Consider the following 26,471-nt stretch of genomic DNA (forward strand, 5'->3'; position numbering starts at 1 on the left):
ATTTGTCTTGCAGGCTTTACATTCTCTGTGTGCCTTGTGGGATCTCAACTTCATCATTAACTGGTGCCTTCAAAAGATGGGAGGACAATGCAGTATTTCTGTTAAGACACAGAGCAGAATGAACATCACGCAGTACTGTAACATAGGCACTTGTGTACATGAAGAGTACACAAGAGTATCTGGAATAGGGCAATCTAAATTACACCCTTGATCTTCTTTCCTCTTAACGTTTATGATGCTTCAGTGATTTTAGTGCATTAAAGTCACAGCTTCTAAAAAGCAAAATATACATTTCTAGTATATTAGTACCTTAAGTACTAAATATCTAAGTACCATACCTTAGTTTAGTGCATTTTTATCACTTACACTTTACAAAAGAAAATCCCACAAGTGCTGCAATGGATGGAATTAGAATGTGTAGAGAAAGCTTCACAGAAGAAGTGCCAGCAAGCATTAGGCGAGAGGTACATGAGCTTATCATCTTGCAAATGACCTTACACTGTAGGGAGAGAATGAAAAAAAGGTCACAGTGGCAACAACTGCCTTTTTTCCTATTCCATTTCTCTTTGTCTGGATAGACATAAATAAAAGACAACAATAGTAGAAGCCACAGGGACTTAATAAGATTTAAAAAAAAAAAACTTAGTTGGGGTTACTTGAGTGGAATTTGAATTAAAAAAATATATGCTACTTTCAAATATAATTACAGAAAGGAAGTATGAATTGACAAGAAGGATTACAAAAAGTTCTACATATCTATGAAGCAGATTAGAAAAGGAACCGTTGTTTTCATAGTCTAGTTGATAAAGGTGATTGTTTTTTTCTTTCCTATGACAGTTATTATCTTTCCCACTTGAAGCAGCTAAGAATTAGGACTGGTTACACATTACTGTGTGCCACACTGAAAAATAGAATGTTCTCATTGCCCATTTATTTAATCACTGGTGGGTGCACTTGTCTAGTGCTGCAATGGGCACCTGCAAGATGTGAAGGCCTGGCAGCCAGTGCAGGAGGCTCTCTGTTTGCTGAAGAGCAGGACTGCAGGGTGCTGTGCCAGAAGAACTGGCAAGGCCAGTCCTGGGCAACCTGCTCTAGATGACTCTGAGGGTTTGGACCAGGTGTCCTCCAGAGGTCCCTTTCAACCTCAACCATTCTGCGAAAGACCAACCTGCAGGGTTGGGCAGTGGCTCACAAGATTTTTAATCAAGATTTTTAATTTTTTCCTTAAAAAATCTTTAAATGACTTGTACTGTGCAAAAAAATTAGTATGATTCATTTTTTGATACTTTTGATACTGAAAGGCAAGCAGTGGATGCTATGGAAATGTGTTTTCTCTGAATATAATGAACTGAAGTATGTCTCAGTCCCTTACAGTGCTCCACAGTGAGATGTTCTGCCAGAAAGCAAAAATACATCAGTTACAAGAGTGTCATTTGTTTGTTGAAGATACTTCTTCCACAGAAGGGTAATGAATATGGCCTATAACTAAATAAGAATTTCTCACAAAATATAATTGACCAAAACCAATTGCCAACTGTATCCTATCCAGTGCAGACTATTTATTTTTTATTTGGCTAAGAATTTAGGAATATTTTTAGAAGTACACTGTAGCTTCTGCTTCCCAACTCAAGTTTTGAATCTTGTAGATATCTGATTTGATTTTTGTTACATTGATGAATTTATTTCTTAGGATTCTGATGGAATTTTTTTTCTTTATTAAGCTTTTACAATGAACCTAATAATTACCTACTGATAAGTGTTTGTTCATACCATACTTTATAGTTTCAAAGTGCTGTTCAGTAACTGTTTATGAACAGTTAAAAAAAATCCTGTAAAACAGAGGTTGGCAAGTGGTTTATGAAACAAGCAGAAATTAACAGACATCAAATTGGTGCAAAGTACAGTGGCTGATGCTTTAACATATCTGAGGATATGGAGAGAACTTCAGGTTATAAAAATTGTTCTGGACAGGATGTGTCGGGTACAATTCCCAGTGTCAAGGCAATCCTATTTGCTTTTAGCTTTTGTAGGTTCCATGTCTATGTCCAGGTCTGACAGAGCACAGTAGAAGAGCAGCTGAATGTATCTGGTTGTTGTAACTGCAATACAGAGCAAAAATGTGTAGCTGAGACAAAGTTACATCTTTGACTAATGTACGGACTTTTGAGGTATTTGAAAGCACTATGCAAATATTAGGAGAATATAATGAATAGGTAGAGGGAAAAAGAGATCAGTAATTAAAAATAAAGTCTCTCTTAATCAGCATTTTCATTTAATTGTCAGATTGACATCTGATGTCAAACTGAATAAAACATTAAACTTCTGATTTCCAAGATTGCCTGAACTTGAGAAGTAGAAACTAGCCTTCAGGCCAATCATTCATTACTTCATAATTTAGGAAAACATACGGGCTCCTCTGACTCTGATATCCCACTTCCCAATCAGGAAGTGAAGCAGTGGTCTTCTGGTATTTCTTCCTTCCAAGATACTAAACTGCATGCATGTACAGGTACGTGTGTCTTTGTTTTCAGGGCCGTGTGATGAAGCAAGTGATGTGATATGCTGTATGCAGCATAGGTATACATCATAGGGGAAGAAGAATGTAAGAGAAGTTATACTTCTGATCAAGCATTCAAAACACTAGCATCTATTCAAAACACTAGAAAAGATAGTATATTACTTACCAGAGAGCCACTGTAGCCATTTAGGTCTTTTTTCAACTGGCAGATAGACTCCTAAATAATATGCAGGAATGCCTGAGAGGGCAATACCAATGCCAATAAGGGAATTGATCGTGTCACTGTAGAGAGGAACTATGACCAGGAAAAGGGAACATAAACAGTATATGATAGGGAAGAAGAGATTAAGCTGTGGAGAAAAAAACAAACATTTATTAAAAGAAGCAGTGTGTGTCAAACTTTGTAGATTAAAATGAGACAGGTCAATAATAAAAACATAATTATTGACTATATGACTAGTAAGTACTGTGTATTATCTGTTGAATGGCTACAGGCAGTATCCTTATCGTAGGTAGCTTCAGTTTATGCTGCTGAGAGCGTCTTTGGTACATTTGTGACAATCTGATGACCATTTTGTAGTTTTTAGACCTGCACAAGCTCAGTTCCTTTCCACATTGGTAAGAGACCAATCTGAAAGAGCTACTTTAAAACTGAACAGTAATGGGTAGTTTTCCTTGTAACTTCAATTGCAAATTTTTAATTGCAGCTTTGATGGGGATCCATCTCAGCTAGACTTTCTATCATCCTGATTCTACAAAACCAAATGGATGATTTACAACCATTTGGGAAGGGCACTTAGCAAGTATATATCACAGCTAATGGAAGTTGCAATAACTTATGAATGGATTTATCTTTTACTTTTCACTGGCTGTAGTCATGAGACTTCTAAAGAATTCAGGAGATGGTATTTGAGCACTGGAATTTTTACTGGCATAAGTATTTATTTTACTTATAAAAAGTTATAACTATAAAGTGATGAAAACCAATGGCTATGATTAAAAAAAAAAAAAAGCATATGCGAACTTGTGATATTGACTAAGCTGGCAAATGCTGCTGGGAATTAAATAGTTATTATCTATTATCTACTTTGCTTTAGGAAAGTCAATACCAAAACTGTCCATAATTCAAAATTTTGCCTTCATCTTCTTATATCTTGTACAAAAGTTTGAAAGTGAAGTGTGAGAATGCTTCAGGAATATTTGATTTGTGTAAGCTTTCCTAGCAGTAGGTGCTAAGCATACTTTAGCTTTTCTATTCAGGATGTTACAATTAAACAGGAAAAAAAAAAAAAAAGGTGCTGGTAAAGATGGTGCAGGAATATAGGGTAACAAGGAAGAAATATCTAGAAAAGCTTCAAAAGATATGATGCTAATTCGGATTTCTCATAATTTTGCTGCATCTCTGCAGAGCTAGGACACAGGCCATAGAGTCAAGGGAGCACAGTCAAACAAGAGTGTGTAGCTTTTGGTGCCTAAGAGAAGCTCGGGGCTTCCTTTCCTGCATCCTGTACAGTCACTGGATTAAACCTAGAAATGAACTGTAGGTGTGCCTCATTTCTCTGCTGCCTCCTTCACCTTGCTATAGTCAGATGCCCTTCTTCTGTCAGTTTTAAGCTTGCATTTCACTGCATATGACCACTGTGCATGAGAAAGGCTGAATGTCTGTATTTTATTATTCAAGCTTTTGAACTTCTACATGAGGAGAATTTGAGCACTTATTGTTTTTGGAGAGATTCTTGATGAACTTCTTATGCTAAGTTTGACCAGCGTGAATCTCCCTGGAGTCCCCATCACATACTGGAGTCCTCTGAGAACAAAACTAAAAGGACTAAGAACTGACTGTGAACCCCAGGGATTTATTTATTCAGGTGAAAGAAAAAAAAAAAAAAAAAAAAAAAGAGAAACTTAAATTTTAATGAAAGGAAAAGGAAATTGAAAGTATCATTTCAAGCACACAGCAAGAGTACTTGTTCTTGTGGAAACTGAAACAGGTTTTGCCCCTTCATTTCTTACCTTCTATGTTAACAGGATTCCTATGGCTGAAATGAATAGCCTGTAGCACAACTGGTAATGTTATGATTTTGGGATTATGTGTAACATAAACCTGTATACGAGCTGGCTTTTACAGCTTATTTCCTCTCACTTACTTTAATAGGCCGTGGTCTACGTGGCTGAGTATATCTCAAATATATTAGTCCTGCAATAGACAGGCCCACGAAGAGCCAGTAATTGAAGCAGTAGTAATTAATGAGGAGGAAAACATCTTCCACAAGGAGATAAAGCAAAGTCATTAAACCCTAGAGATAAAAAAAGGAAGGCATTTTAATGAGAAAATAAATAAAAATTGTATTAAGAAGAAAACAGGTAGTAAAGTTATAAAAAGGCCTGTTTCAAACATATTTGGCTGGAAATCAGGTCCTTGCGGGAAGGATATAATTAAAACTAAGAAATCTGCAAGGCGCTGTGTGAAATCTGCTGGTATCTCTTCCTCAAATGCAGCAGTGACAGCTCCAGGCCTGGCTGAAGAGGTCCTGCCTTTGTGAATCTGCATTTCAGCATCACAGAAAACCATCCTAAGAAGGACAGATGAACAGCCCAACCTTGGATGGGCCAACTGCTCTGATCAGCTTCAGTTTGAAACCTCGCATTTAATTTTGTTTCTCTTTTGGAGGTGCTCACAATCCACTCATTGAGAACATTAAAAGCTGTGTCACACAGGTGTGCTATATACTCTGCATGAAAGGGGTAAAATGAGATCTAAAATACCAGGAATTTAACGACTGCTTTAACAAACATGAGAAATAGAAGTATGCAGTCTTCTTTTGATGAGCAGAAAATATCCACCAGGAAAAAGGAGGACTGTTGTATTAAGGGAGTATCCATAATGAGGCAATCACCTCCTTCTTCCCACTTTCTTTGCTTGTGTGTCTCCTGTTCTTTATTTCAATCTATTAGATTTATGGATTATTCATTAAGATCATTTGCATGAAGACTGTATGTTATGCTCCCTTGCTTTTGTGTCACAGGATTTATTTGTATTGTGAGAGCAGCAGATAGTAATAACAAGTATAGGCATCCAACATTATGAATTCAAACTTAAATGCTTTAACAGTCGTGTGATAACTAGAGCCCTGGAAAATTGGCCTTCAGGAGGGCTGGAGAGCTCTTCCTGTCATACTCTTCTCCACTGGACACTGAAAACACATATAAAGATTTAACTCCTGTCCATGTGTTACACGGCCATTTTCTAAACTTCTGTTTCTCATTCTGACTACTTTTACAATCAGAGAGCACATAATAGAATCAGGCCATTCTTTTTCCACTGAAGAAAAAAAACACCAGATAAAATGAGTTTTAGAAATCCTGGCCACTTGAGGAAGATGCTGTCAGTGCAGGAAAGCTGGGGAGCAGTGTACAGTAGGGAGATGTAACACCCCCTGTGTCTTTATCCCCAGCTAATCATGCCAGGCATGGCGCTGGGCTTTTACTTACATTAAAGAGAAGAGCAGGGACTGGTGTGAAATTCTTCATATGAATCAAGCTCAGACTGTCAGGGAGGTGTCCTTCTCTGGCTCCAACATAGAAAAGCCTAAAAAAGAACCCAACAAAAAAGTCCCCTCTAACAACCAGTTAGCCAAGGAATGTCTCATTGCTTTCTGACAAAGACAGAATTAATTAGTTTATCAGTGTATTGTAAATGCTGCTCTGTTTTCCAGTGCCTGTAGTTTATATCATAATTGTCCTTCCGGCATAAATGAACAATTTAACATGCAGAAATTAACAGTGTCCCTTTCACAGGGTGGTAGTGAAGAATGCAGATTAATGACAAATGATTCCTTTTTTATTACTTCAAATAAATCATATATTTCATACCTAGATGCTGCAATTATTGATGAGTTTAACCCACTGTAGCAAGACATGGCCACAGCTATAGGAATTATCCACTTAGCATAACTAAGCGTTTCAGCGCCAAACGTCTGTAATGCAAGAAAGAAAACAACAGTGAGGCCATTACATTAAACATATGGAAAATTCTGGGAAACTCTCATGAGAACACCCCAGCCCGATTCTAGTGCCATAGCCACTGCTTTCCTCTGACACTAGTAATGACTTGGGAAACCAGAAATTGTTAAAAAAATAAAATAAAATAAAAATAAAAATGACAGACGCATTAAAAAAATTTAAAAATTAAGCTGAAATCAAATCAATGAAATAATAGATGGAAATTCATTTTTAATAATGTATTCTAACAAATCCTGACTGTATTAGTCTGTTATTTATGATTGTACTTTTGTAGAACATGTTGATAGAGTTTTAAAAAAGCATGTCATGACATATTTTTGTGTTGAAAATATTGCTTCAGACCTACAGTACTAAAAATCACCCACTCTACATTAAAATGACAGAAAAAAAACCCACATAGTTCCTAAATCCCAGATTTTCTGTAGCTGTTTCTCTGTCTCACTCTAATGAAAGCATCTTCTATAGTGAAGTACTGTGAGGTGAAGGATTTACAGATTATAGAAGAAGATTTTACAAGAGCAGAATTACTGGGTATGAACTTTAAATGCACCTTCTAACATGGTGGTACTCTCACACGAAAACAAGGTTTAAAACAGAGCAAACATCTTCAGCACAGAAATATTTCTATTTTTTTGCCAATAATTATGCTCTCTGAGATTCTTCCACAGTAGGAGAATTTAGAAACTACTTCTATGCAGTAACTTTTGGTTTTGTCATTTTATGTAACTTACCACAGCCACTGCATCACTTGTGAGGAGTGCTGACATATCCAGCACTACGTAGTATGCTATATTAGTCAGCAAGTAAATAATAGTCACAATGGGCATGGAAATTGCAATAGAAAGAGGTAAATTCCTGAAAAAGGAAAATGACAAAATTATTTCATGTTCTGCAGATTTAAGTAAAATACTGTCCCTAAATTCAAACACTTGCAAATGGATACATCCATCACTTTTTGTAATCCAAAATTTTGTAATCACAGGGTTACAAAATAAAGTTCAGCCACATGTGAAACAATTCCATAAGCAGCTTAGTTGGCTTCTTGTGGCTCTGTCACATGTTTTAGGGCAAAACTGTACATTTTACCTGAACACTTTAAAAATTGCCTTTTACATAAAGCAGTTCAAGAGAGCACTTAATCAACTTTAAATGCATGCTTAGGTGTTTCTTGACTGTAGCATTTTTCCTGATTGATAAACTGTGCATGTCCCAAGACAAGGTGCGCTTGTATCATCTGAGCAGTTGAAGCACACCACACCCACAGGGTGGACATCCCTACAAAGAGGAGGGGATGGAACATCCAGCACTACTGTGGACTTTTTTATTTCTCATTTAACTTTTTGCCTTCAGCAAAATGAAACATTTTGTCCATAAATAGTAACACTGAAGACCACAAAATAAAACAGTCATGAATTTGACAGTCTGACTCTTGGTGGCAAAAGCAGTCACGGAAAGTAAAATAATTGTTTTGTCTGACTGAGAAGAAGTAGGGAATTTTAGAAAGCTTAGGTGGACTCACACTTTCAGCAGGGATTTGTTCTTCTCCTTTTAAAAAGTCTGGTCCAAAGTGTAAGGTATAAAACACATATCTGGAGGAAAATTATTAATGTGATACAATTGGTGAGAGAGGAGTTCTTACTTACTAGTTCTTTTGGAAATAAGTGTTTTTGTAGAGAAAATGGTTAGACTAATTTCTAATCAGAAAGCAGCTTGTCCTGCTGTGCCAGGACACTTTCCAGTGCTTTGAATGCAGAATGTGCATTTACCTCTCAGGGTTCTTCATCTCCTCGGTGACGTAATTCAGGGTGTCCCACCCCGCGTAGGAAAAGAGGGCTGAGTACAGAGCCAGTGCAATCATTCCCGGGTCTGTTGCTGAGCCCTTAAAGGGAGCTCTGAGATTTTCTGTTTCTCCTGTACAAATGGCAGGTACAATTACCTGTTACATGTCAACAATTAAGACACAGGGCACTGCACGAAATGTCTCTGCACGAAATCTCTCCCCCTCAAAATAAAAACTGTTTAATCCAGGTTTCATCACTACTCTTAAAAGTTAAAATTTCACTTGACAAATTGTTCCAATTTGAGTTCCAATCAGCTATCATCCAGACAGTTACACTGACAGCACATTTTCCCATGTTTGCTATTTGGACATCACTTGGGAAATCCCAGCAGTCCTCACAGCTTCCTCATTCCCTGGCACCAATCCCTAGCCTACCAAGAGAGCATGAAGTGCTGAGGGCTATGAGCCAAGGAGACACAGTTGAGAAACCCAACTTCAATTCCTGAATCTGTCTCATACTCCATCCTCTCCAATCCATACTGTCACCAAATGGACTGGTGGCCAATGGAGTGAGAAGTTCTCAAGACCCCATCTCACATCTCAATGGGACAGTTGTTCACCAGAATTAAGAGAAGACACAGAAAATATTTCCTTTCTAAATTCTCTAGTTTAGCTCAATCAGTTGAGACAAGAAACTGCAGAAAACTGCAAAATAGAAGAACTGCTCATGAAACTGTGTAGGCCTTCTCTGCAGCTCTGAAAAGAGGAAGAAAGGCTTACTTGAATTTGCAGAAGGAAAGCGAACTATCTAACATAAATGGAAGAGGGTTTAGGTATTAAGGAAAACAGAAACAGACTGAAACCTCTATTAGGGAAGAAAGTAAAGCATTTGCTATGAAATCAAGCAATTTCATCTTGTGATTACACTAAGAAACAATGCTGCCACAAAAGAAATTCAATCTTTTAAGAACAGTAAATACCAGTCTTTCACATTCATAAAAAAATCATTTTCTTCATACACTGCTAGAATTTGGGAAGGTGAAGCTGCAAGATCAACTCACGCTTAGAGGACATAGATGAAGAAAATTGTAGGAAAAAATAAAAAACAAGGAAAATATCCAACAGGATCAATAAAAGCCTTCTAACTAGAGAGTGCCTACTCAAAATCAGATACATTCACAGTGTTTTAAAAGAAGTGGCATATGTCAGCACATCAGGACCATGGCAGGGTTAAAATATGAGAGCTGTTCTTCTCACACAGCTGCTGCATTTAAAAGAGCGCACTGACCTGCTCACAACTTTCTCCAGATGTCTCAATCATTCTTCCTCCCAGCCCTTTCTGTATTTAATCACTTGGTTCTATTCAGAAAAATCAGAGATGAGACCTTTGCCACCAGTAAAAACCCTCAGTATTTTGCATCCATTGCAAGAAGGCTTCCTCTTTGCCTTTGTCCTCCTGACCCAGGTAACAATGTAAATAAACCAACCTTAGGACTGTGTTCATTTGTTCAGATTTGTTTAAATTTGATCAAATCAGTGACAAATGACATACACTGATATGGTTAAACAAAAAAAGCTCCCTTAAAGATTTTATGGTATAAAAACAGTTGATGTATTAGAACTGGAGCCAAGGAAAGGTGAACACCAGAAAACGTGGGAAAGCAAGCTCTCACATTTGGTTTTACAAATTAGTTTCTACAGAAAAGATAAATATAGTTCCTAAACAGAAGAGTGAAATTTTACTGAATAAAGTCACAATGGCTATTTAGGGATTTAATGGCAAATGAAAATGAGAAAGAAAAGAAACCTTAATTATTAAGTGACAGAGCTAGAGTTGGAAAAGCAGCCCTGGAGGAAATTAGTATCTAGCTTTTGGGTATATACAGTTCAGCCTGGTTACTGTTTATAAGAAATGGCTCATCCATCCTGTGATGCCTTACCATGCCACAGTGAATCACAGGAGTGCAGTGTTACAGTGTTGTCTCCTGTTTCTAGCAATTAGCAAGCTCTATCACCACTGCCAGCATGTCTTTCACACAGCTGAAGAGCAAGTTCCTTCTTCCCTGGATTTCTGCTATGCTGTTTAGTCCCAGGAGAAGGTGAAACATCTTGCTTCTTCATGTTGTTAATTGCACCAACATGCTATTAATTTTTACTAGCATGTGCCAGAGACACTGGGACTAACTCTAATCTAGCTATCATCAAACTGATGTTAACAGTCATTCCCCCTCCTTTTCAACCCAGGCCACTCTATGATTCTATGATTCTATGAATTCAACTGCTATCTCCTACACAGCCTGAGCAATGCAGAACTTGGTGTGTGTTGGTCTGCCGCAGCAAGAATGAAGGAATAATTAAACAACCAGTGCTTAGTAAGCCATAAAATTCCCCTAATCTTCCTGCGACAGATAACTTTTTCAGAAGAAATAATACTTTATGCGCAAGTCTAATGGAGTCCAATCTTCCTGCATGGAATTTGAAATGAATATGCACTTCATTTTTAAGAATGCAAGTAAGCAGAAAATATTCTTACCTTTACCAATTTTGTAAAGACCAACAGATATCACGACGACAAGGGCCATAAGTTTTGCATATGTGAAAATATCTTGCACACGAGTTCCCCACTTCACATTGACGCAATTAATAAACGTTAAGGAACCTGAAGAGAAAAATGACATGCATGGGAGGACCGCTGTATGTTTGACATCACATATTTCAAATACATTCTTCCAGACACCACCCCTCTGCCAAGCAATACAACAGAATCAATTTTCAATATTTCAGGACCACCTAGATATAATCAGATGAATTAAATACCTGATTTACTCTGGAGGATACAATGAAGGCATGAAGAAAACACCAGATTTTGAATTCTAGGATGACTCCTGCTCTTTTAAAATAATCTTTAAAGCTATAAATTTCCTTAGAGTCAACAGTGTCACTTGCAAGTTGTGCACATGCAGAAAATATAATTTCTTTGTATTCTTTGTTTGCATTGAAGTTCTCCTCACCCACTAAAGCCCTTGTCTATATACAGAGTAAGGACAGCTCCTGCACCAAGGAGTTTGAATGCTCTTTGTAGGACCCTCAAGCACTGAACAGTGTGGGCTATTTCTTCTCTAGTAGTCTTCTGCTCTATTTTTCTGTTTCTCTGATCTGCCTATCATTTGCAGTTTGAAACTACAGTTTCAAAAGAAAGAAAAAGAATTTTGTAACTGCTTAAAATGAAAACCATCTGGTGAGGAAATTAGCACCCAATTGCAGACATTCATAGAACTTCTGTCTTCTTTGTCATGAGCAGCTCTACATATTTGTCTGGGTGCCCTGCCAGCTGTGAAAGTAATTATGCACCTAACTATTTACAGAATCAGGACCTGATTTGTCCCCACTGTTAATATACCAATATTGTGCAATAAGGACAGGACTTTGGTTTTGTTCTGGTATGAAAAAACAGTTCAATAGTATGTATCAGTAAGTGGTAGAATTCTAGCAGTATTTCTTAAAAATGGTACAAGTATTGACTGAAATTTTCAATACTGAACATTTATGAGTTACTTGCAATGCTATAAAGGGCTATTTGAAATAGTGCAAAGGATATGATAATTGCACATGTACAGAAAACGAGATGTATTATATGTAGTTAAAGGCTACAGCATTTTGCCATGGGATTCCTGGTAAATACTACCAAATATGTGGATACGTTCTCTGCACTGTGTTGGTGAAGCATCAATTAAATCCATTGCTCCTTAACCTTGTCAAATTTTTCAAGCTAGTAGTAAGCTTGCTATCTGACTGCCAAATTGCTTACTACATACCAGTAGTTGCTTACTACAGTTATCATAGTAAACTGTAATTTTCCCAGCAATCTGAGCTGGTACTTAAAGTGCTGGTCATAAACCTGGTCAGAAGCAGCTAATTTTCTGTATGAGAAAGCAGCAGATGCCAGCCACACCTTGCGCATCAGTTCATAGAAGTCAGAGGTACCAGAGCACACCACAGATGATTCACATAAGGACTACAGCAAGAATAACTAAAAAACCAAAGTCTTAATGAAAATCAGTAATTGAAGACTGCTTCTTCTAAGCATTAGGACTTCATGAAATGCATCTAGAAAACTAGGGAAATTAATTTTGCTCTAATAAACAACTGCTTCTCTGTGCAAGTGGAAGCTTTCAGCTGATAAAGCCTTTTGGAATAGGGTTAGTTTTTTTTTTTGACTGGACCACTGGTTGGAGTGGTCATAATGGCCTCCAGTTACATCACTGAGCCCTCGTCAGAAGTGAACTTCCTCTGTAGCATGCTGGCAGGAATCAGAGCTACAGAGAGAACAGCTTTTCAGTATTGTCAGTGTATATTACAATAACTTAAAAATACTCATCCTACTGGAAGATTTTGTTAAGTTATACAATTCGTTTCTAAAAGATCACACTATAGCATAGTCTGAAAGGAACATGACCCATCTTGACAAAATTTTATGGAAAAAATGTTTGAGTGAAGTTCATTTACTCCATTCATATTTACTGGAGTTATAATGTTTATCCCTGTGTTCAATAAAGTCAACTCTGAGGAGTATGTGATTACTACTCAATTTTTCGAGGGACAAAACTCATACTAGAATGAAAGAACCACGGAACATCCCCAGCAGCAAGAGATCTACATCGAGTCCAACCCTGGGCTCCACAAAGGATCACCCAAAATGAAACTTTATGTCTAATAGCATTGTCCAAATACTTCTTGAACTCTGACAGCTTGGGGCTGTGACCACTGTCCTGGCAAGCCTGGGGTCCAACCACCCTTTCAGAGATTACCATTTTCCTAATATCCAACCTGACGCTCCCTGCCATAACTCCATGCCTTTCCTTTGAGTCCTATCACTGGTCACTGTAATTTTAATTTCATATAAGCTTTCCAATCTTTATTCATTCTACAATATTTGCAAGAAACAGGGAAGAGGATACAGGCCAAATTTCAACAGCAAACTGGACCCAAGATTCATCAAGATACTTCAATTCAGCAGGCACAGCTTCCCTAAACTGATGGAATTATCCTTTCCCCTCTAATAATCTCAGCCTTAAATAAAATACCTCTGAAAAAAAGCATATGAATTCCTAAGAACATATTCAAGGGAGGAAATAAGTATTTTCACAGCAGGTGAAGGAATAAAAACTTATTTGGGCACCTACAATCATAGGTATGGATTTCTAATAATCAGAATTTTACTTACAAATACAAGCAGCTGCAATCAATCTGACTGCATCGTATGGTGGCTCACAATGAGGAAAAATCGGCTGAACAATATAGTTAGCAAATGTGATTGCTATCACTGCCTGAGTTGTTGGTTCAATAATTAGCAAAGAAGACCACAGTCTAATAAAGGCCACAAAGGCACCAAAAGCTTCCAGTATGTAGGCATAACTAGCTCCAGATTTGACAATGGATGTTCCCAACTCAGCATAACATAAAGCTCCAAACAGTGAAAACATTCCGCCAAGAGCCCAGATGATAAGAGAGAGTCCATAGGAAGTACTGTACATTAAAACACCTCTGGGAGATACAAATATCCCAGAGCCAATCATATTTCCTACAATTAAAGAAACTCCATTTAGTAACGTGATTTCTTTTTTCATCTGCATTTTTTCACTTGTGTCTGCCATATCATCCATTTCAGCATTTCCATTCTTAGATTTGGATTTTTTCTTGCAGCATATTTGCCAGGATGTTGGCATCTTCAAATAGTATTACCTGAAAACAAGAGGAGACAACATCTTTCATAAAGCATGTAACATCAAAGAAATGAGTAAGATAATTAGTGTACAAATTGTACAAAGAACAAGAACCACATCGAAGTGGATAATCCTACCTTTCACTCTTACACTCATACACTCTGTGTACCTTTATAATAGGTGAATGAGAGATCACTGTCCTTGGTTATCAATCCTGAAATTTCCTTTATTTATTTCACATTCCTAAAATTGAACCCTGACTTCACTTTTGTTATTTATCTTAAATTGTAAATCCACATTCTGTTGCTAAAGTGATCTTAGGGAAGAAAGAGACTCTCTTCCCCTGGAAACACGCTGTTCCAAGAGATTAAATTATGGCTACAGAGAATAAAAGCATCTTGAATTTTGGGTGAAAGCCACTTGCATGCATAAGGATTGTGTTTTAAACACCCTGTTCCTAAAACATTTTCATACAAGGGAGTCCAACAGCAGCACTCGCAGGGCAAGATCCAAGTGCAACAGGAACTGGGAAAAACAATGCAGCTGCGTGATCACACAGATAAATCAACCCTGTGTACACATCACTGCTTGAGGCTGAGATGGCAAGGGGCAGCAAAAGAAAATATAGCAGCCTCAAATGCAGAGATGTCTCTTGACTACACCTATCCTTGGGTCAAGCTTACTCATGCCAATGCCTGCTTAGACAATGACTTTTTTGGTTCCTATCTCAAGAGAAATGCATTTCTCCTTCCTCTCCCTCCATCCACCCACTCCAAAGAGCTTCCAAAGAAAACAAAAAAGATCCTAAGAGCTAAAGCAAAGGCTTTTTTTGTGTTGAACAAAACTTGTCTGCACAATGCTGGCTGAAAACATTTGATCCCAAATGCATGTTGTTAAATTTTGGATTGATGGCTCCCTGAGATGCATCATTTCCTTTGTAAAGTATGGCTGTTTTAGAACCTCTGAATAATACATGATGACGTTTATCACTTTTTTTGGTGCAACTCAGTCTCCCGGTTGATCAAGTAACTAATGAGATCTGAAGTGGATTAAAGATTAAAAGATATCAAGATGTCTTTAAAAATCAAGAGCTTTTTTCATCCCAAAAGCACTTCTCTAACCACAGAAGCAGTGAAAGAACACTGGAATAAAGTTAAATATTAGTTTATGCTATAAGTGTTCAAACTTGACTGATCATCCCACCTTATGCTAACCTTCTCTTCACACATGGGTGACTCCTTTTACTTTTCACTTTGTCCCTTGAAGAATGAAAAATATCATCTTGGTCAATTGGAGGAATTTTGAATATCCAATCCATCAGTCAAGGATCTCCCTTAAAATTTCTAATAAGCACTCCCAGTTTCTTACCACTGACGCACATTTTCTGATGGTGTGAAAAGAAAGAGGAAAATAAGTCATTTTCCCCGTCACGTTTCTGCTCCCTATGGCTATATGAGATATGGCAGGAACCCCTTCCATGACTGCAGCTGCTTGAATACCCCCACTGAGACAGCAGCACACAGAATTTCAGCATTTAACTCCCCAGATCAGCTATTTTGGCAGCAGAGTTAGTTTAAAACCAACTTGTGATTTTTGCCCCAGATCTAGGGTTGTTTGTTTTTTTCCCCCTCCTTTTTCTTTCAGATAATTCAGAGCCAAAATGCACAAATGGGAATAAGAATTTAAAGCGCAGTTGTTCCTTAGATGATACGAGCACGGAGCTATGCAAATAGATGATCAAAACCAGAGGCTATCTGCTTCCCTGAAATGAAATCTCATTGATAAATGAGATCAAATCATTTTCCAGTAAAGCAGTACACACAGTGCAATTGATAAACTGTTGCTAGTGCATGTAACTTGCAAACATGATATAAAACCTGAACTTTGATGTTCAGTTTAATATTAAATTATTTTTATGTTTAGTTAAACATTAAATTTTTTTGTAACAATGTCTTGCATATTTATCTTCTTCCCTCTTGTGTTAGCAAAAGATTATTTGAGATCCCTGAAAATGTGTAACCAAAGCTGTAGAGAAATATTTCTTTCATAAATAAGTGACTGTGGATAAAAACACTTTGAAAGACAATACATTAGATGAAGAAAGAGTTCAAACTTCTGTTCTTTAAGAAATGCCATATCAACAATACTTTTAACCAGACACTAAATTAATACCCATAAATGGGTACAGTCTTGAGAGTCGAAGGATAAGAGATTCAATTTCCATAATTAACTAGGTGTAAATCTACTGTACTCTCAATTTATATTAGCTGAAGTTCTGCAAGAAAGTAACTTCCCGAGGACAAAAACTTGTAGGCAACTTTGCTCTTGCCATCCTCTGTCTCAGTACTCCTGATAGCTTTGATAGAGCACTGCTCTTATTCAGTGTGGTTACAATCTGGAAGTTATTAATTTTTTCTTTATTCAACACTATATCTTCCTTAAATAAAGTTTTACTGAGGTCTCATCAGTTTTCATCAAAGCCTTCACAATATTAAGAAAATTGGAAAAACTAGGAGACTATCTTCTGTCTCAACTTCCTGTATAATGGCAATCTGCTGTTACAAAGAATTTACTGCTGTTATAACCCAGATAAAGATAAAAGCATTTTGAGGAGACGCAGTGGTCTACTACCATGCTCTAATACTTTCCCTTATTTATAGCTCATCATTTTGTTCCTACCAACCCTGACCCACAGTCTTATTTCCTGCCCTGTCATACTGCTACGTCACTTCACCCTTGTGTGTCACAGTCTCTTCATCCTACCTATCCATCTTGGGACCATCATCACTGCTTCTGCCTTTGAACTGTTGCACAGAAAAGCTGAAGCTAAGAAGACTCACTGGTCAAGCATGACTGGTTCATTGTCACTTGGGCATCCCTGTAGCTCACATTTCAAGGGTATACATAACCCAAGATAAAGCCACTACAAGCTAATGTTTGTGAGGTCTTTCATACTAGGGACGAACATCACAGGTATAACAAGCTGAATTCTTACAGTGAATGGCCAATTTCAGTTGGAAAATTGTTATAATAGGCAACAAAGCTTTACAGTAAATCTTTTAGGAAACAGGGAATCAGAATGGCTTCCTGAGATTAGAAAGAATGTACACAGTAATTGGAAAAGGCAGGTTCTTTGTATTCCAGCATTCCACTTTAGCATGGTCTAATTTGTAAAGGATAACCTTGTTGAATAATAAACCTTATGGCATCAAAGTGATACTTCATCTCTGAAATAGATATTTCAATTATTCTTGCATTTGAAGAGCAGTACATAAAAGCTTTCTGGCACAAGGGGAAGCCCTGGCTGGATGGGCTCCCACAGACTCTAACATGTAGAAAGGGCTGCTTCCCTCTGCAAAAGCTTTTCAGACAGGTATCAACATGCTGGTGTACCAGCACACAAAATGAAAAAGTTTCCAACAGTCTCCTGTGCCTTATGTTGGCAAACAGTCTATACTGCGTAACTCCAGAATCCTGCATTCATACAGGTCCCATTCTTTCTCAGGGGCTTTGTCAACGAACTGAAGAAAATTTTCTTCTCAGAGAAAAAGCAGAAGGCCTTGAGAACATAGATAGGCATAATGACCCTGAATTATTTGCAGTGCTGTTTTTGCATCCCAGCTGTATGGACAGAATCATAGAACTCCAGGATGGCTGAGGTTGGCAGAGACCTCTGGAGCAATCTGCTCCAGTAGGGGCACCCAGAGCAGGTAAATCAGGACAATGTCCAAGAGGCTTTGGAAAGATATCCAAAGAGAAGATTCCACATCCTCTCTGAAAAAAAAAGTAGCACAAAGTCCTCTCTGTATAATAGGAAGAGAAAGGGACTTGTAGATGGGCAGCTGAGAAGGAAAGAAGGAAACCACCACCGTATAGAGATAATTCTCAAAAGATGACTACTGTTATGGTTTTCTTTGTCATCACCAGAAGTCATACGTTAAAGTGAAAAGAACATCATGCTAATAGTTGAAAACCAAAGCTGAATCAAAGACAGTTCTTCCATAAATTAGTGCAGGGCTAGTGTGTCACGGAAGGGTTTTCTCAAACAGTTCCCATCTTTCAGGAATCTTCAGTCTAATGAATGATTGCTTCCTTCTTGAGAAGGTAATTAACCTTTGCCAAATGATTAAGCAATACTAGGTCTGGGGTTACAGAAACGTGATGTCTTAAAAACTGCTCACAGAGACTTCCCACGGGAATAAACTGCATCTATTCTAGGCTGCTTTGAAACTCCAACCTTTTAGTTCAAGAAATAGTAAATAACTATTTTGTAACTCAGAGGATCTCTCTGGTAACAAACGTAGCTCCTTCCAACACACTATCTTGTTAATTGAGCACATTTAGAATGTCACATCCTTTATGTTATTTCAAACAATTCAATGTTTTTTAAATTACATTGATTGTTGTCTACTGCCAAATCATTTCTTAACGACAGAAGTCAGCAATGACATCAACAAACAGCAAATTCAAACCAGACAATATTAAAAAGGTTTTCTAAATACCATCAGTTAGAAAATGATGTTACAGATGCCACTTACAACACTTTAAAACAAAGGCTAGAATATTCTGTTTGCATTAGAAGCCAATATATGTGTATAACGTCATTTTAAAAATTGTGAGAAATCTCAGTATCTTGTTCAAGAACACTCTGGCTATATTTTTTTCCTGTGTGTAGTACATAAAAAAAAAATAACATAAAAGCAGTAACCAACAATGATATCTCTTTATGTTAATACATGCTGAAGAATGCAATCAGATTTCAACAGTTTTCAACATGGCAAAAGCATGTAAATTAAACTTCAAAACAATGTTGCTGAGCACAGGTTTCAAGAGATCTTAAAGGGAGCATTCATGGGAAATAATACTGTTAAACATTTCCATAATGAGAGGAGGTCAAGCAAACAAAACAGGATTATGCTTTAGGAAGGCATAGCATAAAATAAAAAATTGAAAAAAAAAAGAATCAATTTGATCTCCTCTAAAGAAAATATCCCACTCAATAGGAAACATCAGCTTCACTTTTGGTTTTCAAATTTTATGCTTATAAAAATGTTGTGATGAATTAATGCTTAACATGCTCCATTCACAGTCATGTGGTCAGAGGCTGGTTTTCTCGCTCCATCCCCTGTTCTCTGCTCCCACCCCAAATCAAGTCATGGGGGATATTTCAGAAGCTACTCTAGTCCAAATCTAAGGCATGAAAAAGACCAAATAGCAGCTTACCAGAGAGTAGGTGATATGCTTTCTACCTTTAGCAGAGAGGTTATTGTAGCTGAATAGTGACTAACTGCTGTTTCAAAATAGGCACACAGAACGGCATATGATACGAATAACCTCTCGCTCTTGGATTAGCCTTGTGTTTAGCTGCTATATTTATTACAGTATTACATGAATACTAAAATCAACGAGAGCTCTCAAGAAGGAAGATCAGACTCTCCTGGAATGCTGCTTCTTCAAACAACGCCAACTGAGGTCATTAGCAGGCAGAAGCAGACAGCCTACTTACCAGCTGCTCTCTATTCCTTAGAAAGTTGTGGCAGGAATAAGACGAAAGGAAGGTTAAAAACAAACAAACAAAAAACCAGAAAAACCTCTACATTGAAGATGAGATCACTTTTCCAGAGAGTAACAAGTGAACGCTGTCTAACTCTTTGTTAACTTAAAAAGGCACGATGAGACGTGTTACTAACACTGCACAAAGAATATATTTATTCCTGTGGCAGGATTTGGCAAAGCAGAAAGATTTTCAGAGGGAAAGTATTATTTCCTTTAATTGTTAATTGTTAGTTGTTAATCTGTGGACTTTTCTATATTTTCTATTACTCTATTCATTATAGAATAATTATCAACTCAGTTTTCTTAACCATGATTATGTATCTTTGGCCTTTCTAATAATTTCTGACATAATGCATTATACACAAAAGAGGCTGACCTGGTGTTAAGATCTGATTTTAACTAAGCATGCTTTTAAAAAAAGATAAAATACTAAGCAAAGAATGAAACAACTTACTCAATGTATTCACCTGTGTCTTCTGAAACAATATATTGTCCTCTCTTTGAAGTACTTTGGACAAAGATCAGTATGACGTACAGCACAATATCTACCAAAACAAGTAAACATTTAGAAAATAAACAATTCTGGACAGATGAAGAAGTTAATAAATGCAAGAGCGCTAACCTGGAATTTCTGTTTCCCCATGAACAACAAGACCAGTAGTAAGGCATAAATTTGCCGAGTGCCAAAGGGCATTTAGGAGGAACTGATGCAGCACGTTTACAATCTTCAGTTCAGGACTGAGTTGAAGCACCACGTAACAGGACTTAATCAGAATCCAGATGGGAAATAACTGCATTCAAACACAGATATTCCTCCAGCAGCCTCAGTATTCCAACTGGAAAACAAGCAGGAGCGTTGCATCGTGTTGCATGTTCCATTCCGTAAGCCACAAAGACCCAAAGGAAAAATACAAACATCTCAAACCTTTCAATCGTAGTCAGTGCTCCTCCCATTTCTTCCTTTTAAAGTAACATCTTGTAAAAACATGCTTTCCGTGATAGATTGAGACAGGTCCGCTGTTAATGTTTACATAGAAACGGCTGTGTTGTTGTTGGTTATTTATTAAAGTATTATGAATAAAAAGCCTCCAAGTTATTTTATTTTAATCTATGAAGAACAGTTATTTATCCATGAAAGCTCTTTCAGTTTGAGTGGAATGACTGCTTAATTTCAGATGCCTGAAAGTTTGTGGTTACGTACATCCTAATGTACCAAGAAACATTTTGGCAACAGATATTTCACAGGCATGTTATTCTCTGCTGGAAGAGACCAGCTGAGTATCACATTCTTTACTCAGGGCCTCTAACATCTTAAGTTTTTTTGCTCCCGCCAGAGCAGTATTAACAGACGATAGCTAGAAAGCAAGTCTGCAATCCTATTTTCAAGAATGCATAATTACTTTCGCTCTGAATTCTAAGTTTGAATTTATCATGTTTCTTAGTTTAGGCAATGAACTGGTTTTTTTTTGTGCTACTGTCAGTCAGGCATTTGCCTCCTCTTGGCTTCAGTCCTTTGCTTTTGTTCTGTACTGGAACATAAACATTTTCTTTATTAATGCTTTCCAATTATTACTGCTCCGGCCCTGCTGATTATGTTGTATTTAACATTTCCCCCAAATTTACAGTAACAGAACAGAAATCAGCATTGAGCAGTAATAAAGCATGCAGCCTACATTAAAAAAAAAAAAAAAAATCCTAAACATTTCTTCTGTGGGCACAGATTCTAGTTCTTTTGAAAAGGAGGGTTATTCTTATCCTACATTTTTTAAGGAAATGGAATGGATAATGTAAAATAGTGAATAAGTCTTATTTTATAATGTTTTTCTCATTAATTTTTGTAGCCTTGCAGTCTATGACTAGTCCTTCTGCAGTGAGGATTCTTTCCTGTGCCAACTTAGTGCTGAATATTGCCACACAAATACACATTTACTTAGAGAACAATGGAGGGAAGTGCACTTGCCTGAAAAGGTTGCGATATCCCTTTGGTTTCTTGCTTACTTGCTTTGCATTGGAAACAAGAGTACTCCAATTATTTCTACAGACCTTTTCATTTATACCATTGCTCTGATGTAACTAACAGTATAGCTTCACCACTGCCAACCCCTCTACCTTCTCCTATTCCCTGCCTCCATCCCCTTCTTCCCCCTTCCATCAAGCATCTTACTGCATTAGCTGGCACAGGCTTTGTCTACAACTGGAACACTTATAACTAACCCTGATTGAAAAAGTGCCACTGAATGCAGACTCTTACAACTAATGCCAGTTGGAATGGCAAACAAAGGTTAGTATTTGTGCTGACTGATCAAAATCAAAACTTTATGTGTTAACAAAGCTCATACAGGACATAGCGTAGCGCACAGTGCACATCAAGATACCCCCATCAACCATGTTAATGCAAGGTGTAGGAGAAAAAAATGAAGTTCAGTGAACTCTTGGCTGGTCAGCATGTCAATTGGGCAGCAACACATGCAGGACTGCTGGACTTGCTCCACATTATATGGACATATCTGTTTAGATTTGCACAAGTACAGACTATTCATGAAAGGTTCTTTTTGAAATGTAGCAATGTGTCACGAAGATCAGATGGTGTCCAGATGCTACAAATGACGTATATATAAGAGAGCATAGTGTTTATAGAAAAGAGAGTGAAAAATAACCAGACTGGATATTAGGTAAAAGGTTCTTTGGAAGAGGATGGTGGGCATGGAACAGGCTCCCCAGGGCAGTCAGTGATCATGGCCCCACGCTGCCAAATTTTGAGAAGTATCTGGACAATGCTGTCAGACATAGGGTTTGAATTTTGGCTGGTCCTGTGTGGAGCCAGGAGTTTGACTCAATGATCCTTGTGGGTCACTTCCAACTCAGGATATTCTATGAGTATGATGACATCAGATATTCATCAGAGTGAAAATTAATAAATGAATGCAGTAAGTTACAATAGGCACTAAAACGGTTTATGAGATCTAATGATAGCAAGTGCAAAAAGTTTGTCCTAGGTTACTACTTCGGCAACGTACATGTCATAAGGCTGTCAACAAGCTATTACAGCTCAGCAGAAAGCTATTATCGTCAACAAGAATAGTGTTCTGAAACATCAACACCATTCTTCCTTGCAGTGAGAAAGCTGAAAAATCTCTTTGGAACTGCTAATGAAGAGGTAAGGAATGCACAGAACACCGTCGTGTATTGGCACAGTTGTGGGGTGAGATGAAAGAAGATGTCCTTGCAAAATAAGGTTTGTGCAGAACAACTGATTAAACAAACTTATTTGCAGGTATGTGGCTGGAGATGCTAGCTTAGCACTTGTGTGTAAATCCTGTTTGCTTGACAGCACAAAGATTGATGGACTTTGTCAAAAAGGATACAAAGACAGCTCTAGTTGGGCAAAAAAACAAAGTCTGAATCCAAATTACAAAGTATGTATAAACAAAGGAAATAAAGGGGTTGGGGGGAGGGGGACATGTTTGAGGTGTGCTGAGAAGAATGTGAACCTCAGGTACTCAGATACCTTAGCCAGTGGGGAAAGGGTTCACAAGAGTCAGGGTAAAGGCATAAAAAAGGGGCTGTGTCTCCCAATACTTTGAAAGCCTCTACAGGGGGAATAACTCTTGTAGACTTTCCCTTTATTTGAATAAAGAAAGCTGAAAAATTCTCTCTTTTGGGAATAATTAAGCAAGTCTATTGGTGGAAAAATTTTCCCAGCAGGGGAATAAAAGCAGCTAGATTTTCAGACGGCAGACTTTCTGAGAACTTGCAACTACTTCACATGCAGTCCGGGGCCCACTGAGCACGATTATAGCAGACACACCAGATTTGAACTTCCTGATGAAGCTGTGAACGACGTGACTCTGCCTGGCTCTTGGGCTGGCTCTGGACTTGTTGCTAAAGTCAAACTCAGTGCTGTGTTCCAGCCACACAGAAATTCTGTTCCTCTTTCATGTTACTGGAATTAACAAAACTGTCAGAGGCAGGCTCTGATGTATTAACTCAATTGTCTGACATCTCCACACACCCTTCATGCAGCCTGCAGAGCTCAGGCACGCAGCCTCCACCTCCCTTTCTCCAACCCCCAAACTTTCTCCTTAACCCATTCTCTGTATCCCATCATGTCCCGGGTGTGGCTACTTCTGCCTCACTCTCAAAGGAATCATTGCATCCCTGATGTGTTGGAGAGGATAGGCTTACATATCCAGCTTCTTCATGGAGAGCAGCTCAGTGTCCAAGGAAAAGTTGAAGGGGACAGTGTCACAGAATAGCCAATTTGGAAGGGACACACTAGACCCTCAATCTAGCCACTGGGGGCTTCCTTGGAGTGCTGGGCTTCGGCCAGAACAGCACTTATATAGGTGCACATATAATGCACCACATTGATGGCACCTAGAATGGCTTTCGGACCTGTCCCCTCCACTCTGCAGTTTCATATGATCCCTGGGGATCAGCAGCTTGTCCAGCTGACAGAAAAGGTGCACCAGGCACCTGAAAAGGCTGCAAAGCATGTCAGAGACTAGGAGCAGCAGTAAGAAGAATCAACAGCAAGAATCACAGATTCAGGACAGAGCCTGCCAGCCTGCATACAAAGGGTAGTTGCTGCTTTGCTTATTTATTTTTAAATACATCCTGCTACCATCACAGCATGTATTGTGTAGTGTGGAGAGCTAGGAAGCACAGCATCTATGCTGTGCCCAAGTTGTGCCAAGGGAAAAGCATCATGGTATTTGCTCTAGGCCAGAGGTTAAAGGTAGCATCCACAGTGGTTTATTTGGGGAGAACTGGGAAGGAGGTACAGACCCCAATCCCCTGCTGCACAGACACGTGAGGCATCAGATGATACCTGGCAGGACAATGAGCTTTTTTTTTATTATTATTATTATTTTTTTTTTTTTTGCAAAGCCTTTACCTTGCATATTTTCAACTTTGCAGACTTTCTTACTACAAGAGTAACTTACCAACTTGTAAGGAGGTAATGATAAAGATGCTTTTCTTCTAGTTACTGGAAATGCAATTTAGCAAAGCTCTTAATACACGGTGGATTTTAGATGTGCATCTAAGAAACAAGATATTGTTACTGCATTACATAAATCTTTCTTCAGGCTCTAGTAGTAATGAGCAAACATCGCTGAGAATGGGACATGCAATGAAACAGAGATCTGGCAATATACTCACACTGGTAGGTGTGGCAGCCCAGATTTTGTCCCTGCTAGACACAATCAGATCTGCTCCACAAATAACACAGCCATTCATTGCACCATTACACCCCTGTTCTCAGCTATCTAAGCTAGAATTGTAAAGCCTCCAGAAGGAAGCAGGATAAAATGCAAACTCGCAGTTTATGCCATTAGCTTATTACAAAAAAAACCTGCAAAAACTTCTTTTCCATGCAATAAATTATACACCACATTCTTGTGATCACTTTGCAAAAAAAGACAAATATTGAACTAACTGTAAGCTGAGGGCAACTAGTAATGCTGCTAACACTGAAGCTTGAATCATATTGAAATGATCTCACACCTTCACTGGTTTCCAAACAACTGTCATTTAGGATTTATCTTTTATACACTCCTGTTTATAAAACAGTATAATTCTTGCACCAGAAATTTGAGTTTCCCATATTTAGATAGTATTGACAGAAGATGAAATTAATTGTTAGTACCTGTAAAAATGATTTGCCTGTGATGTGTTCTGGCAAAGTAGTGTTTTTTTTTACTGAGTTTAAAGCTGCCAAGGTAAAGTCATTAATTTTTCTGAAACGATTTTTAGGTAATAATTAAAAATAACAAAAACCAACACATACCTTTTCTTTTAGGTGGCCTCATTGTACCTCAACATGTTAGTACCGTCCCTGAGACAAAGGGATGGCAGACATATTGTCCAGAGAAGGCTAAGGCAGGTCAGAACACTGCATTTTCTTCCCAAAAGCTGAGCACATTGCTTCTCCTGCCACACAGGAGAGGCCCACATACATTACTTCCAACTTTGCAGCACAGTGCATGTTTGAGCTTTGCACAGATTCAAACTACTGCCCATCATGTAAACACTAAAAGTAAAACTGAAGTTTGATTCAGCAGCATGAGAAGAGAAATACTTATGCAAAACTGTGAAAGTAAGAGCATAATTGAACTGAGGGTTCCCTTCTATAAACTATGCAAATCTCAAATCTCTGCAAGTCCGTTTTCAAGAGGAATTTAAGCAGATGTAACCAAATAATAAGAGACTAGAGCTCCACTCGTTCTAATGTACCATTTCTTAGCAAAATGATGATGATCAGTACAAGGTGTTCCTTGCCCCGAGGCTTCTCTTTGGACTCACATTCTTCTTAGGCAGTGGTCTGACACACTCGCCCTGGCAAAAAAAAAAATGGGAAAAAAAACAAAACACAATAAAAATCCTGTAAAAATACCTTCTGTTCCTCTCAGGTATATTGGGAGGAATACTCAGTATGGCTGGAAGAAGAAAATTTATTTATAAACACAACATACAAGACTAAAAGTAAAGCATACAGCTTTTCCTCTCCTCTAGAGGAAAAACCAGATGGAGGGAGAACAACCAATATCAAGTTGTCTCTATCCAGTGATCTGGAAGGATATGTATAAACAGAAAATATGTAAAACAGGTATAATTTAATGATTTTTCTTCATCACATATAAACAAAATACTTGTTTAAAATCAGTCCGCCAGTGTCAAGTTTTTGGCTTTCCGACTAAACCCCAACTGGTAACTCACCAAATGCAGTCTTGATGAACCCAGTGTCTTTGTTTGAGATTCTACCAATTTGTAGTAAAGACAAAGCAGTACAGATATAAAATTACTATGTAGAAACAAAGAGTTGTGTATTAAGAAGTATTCACATGGCTTCAAACAGAAACAAATACAT

At 37.9% G+C, this 26,471-nt stretch overlaps 1 protein-coding gene across 1 annotated transcript; it reads right to left on the reverse strand.

The window, feature by feature from the left end:
• Positions 1-2,007: 2,007 nt before the first annotated feature.
• Positions 2,008-14,047, reverse strand: LOC306944711 (Y+L amino acid transporter 2-like; the record flags this gene model as incomplete). Its single annotated transcript, XM_079533300.1, has 9 exons — positions 2,008-2,099; positions 2,685-2,868; positions 4,666-4,815; positions 6,011-6,107; positions 6,392-6,495; positions 7,273-7,396; positions 8,308-8,452; positions 10,855-10,980; positions 13,546-14,047. 9 exons carry the CDS (start codon positions 14,045-14,047, stop codon positions 2,008-2,010), a joined length of 1,524 nt encoding a protein of 507 aa, XP_079389426.1.
• Between the last annotated feature and the right edge of the window lie 12,424 nt (positions 14,048-26,471).

The sequence above is a fragment of the Tetrao urogallus genome, assembly GCF_951394365.1.
Source record: "Tetrao urogallus genome assembly, chromosome: 3".
Taxonomy (NCBI): Eukaryota; Metazoa; Chordata; class Aves; order Galliformes; family Phasianidae; genus Tetrao; species Tetrao urogallus.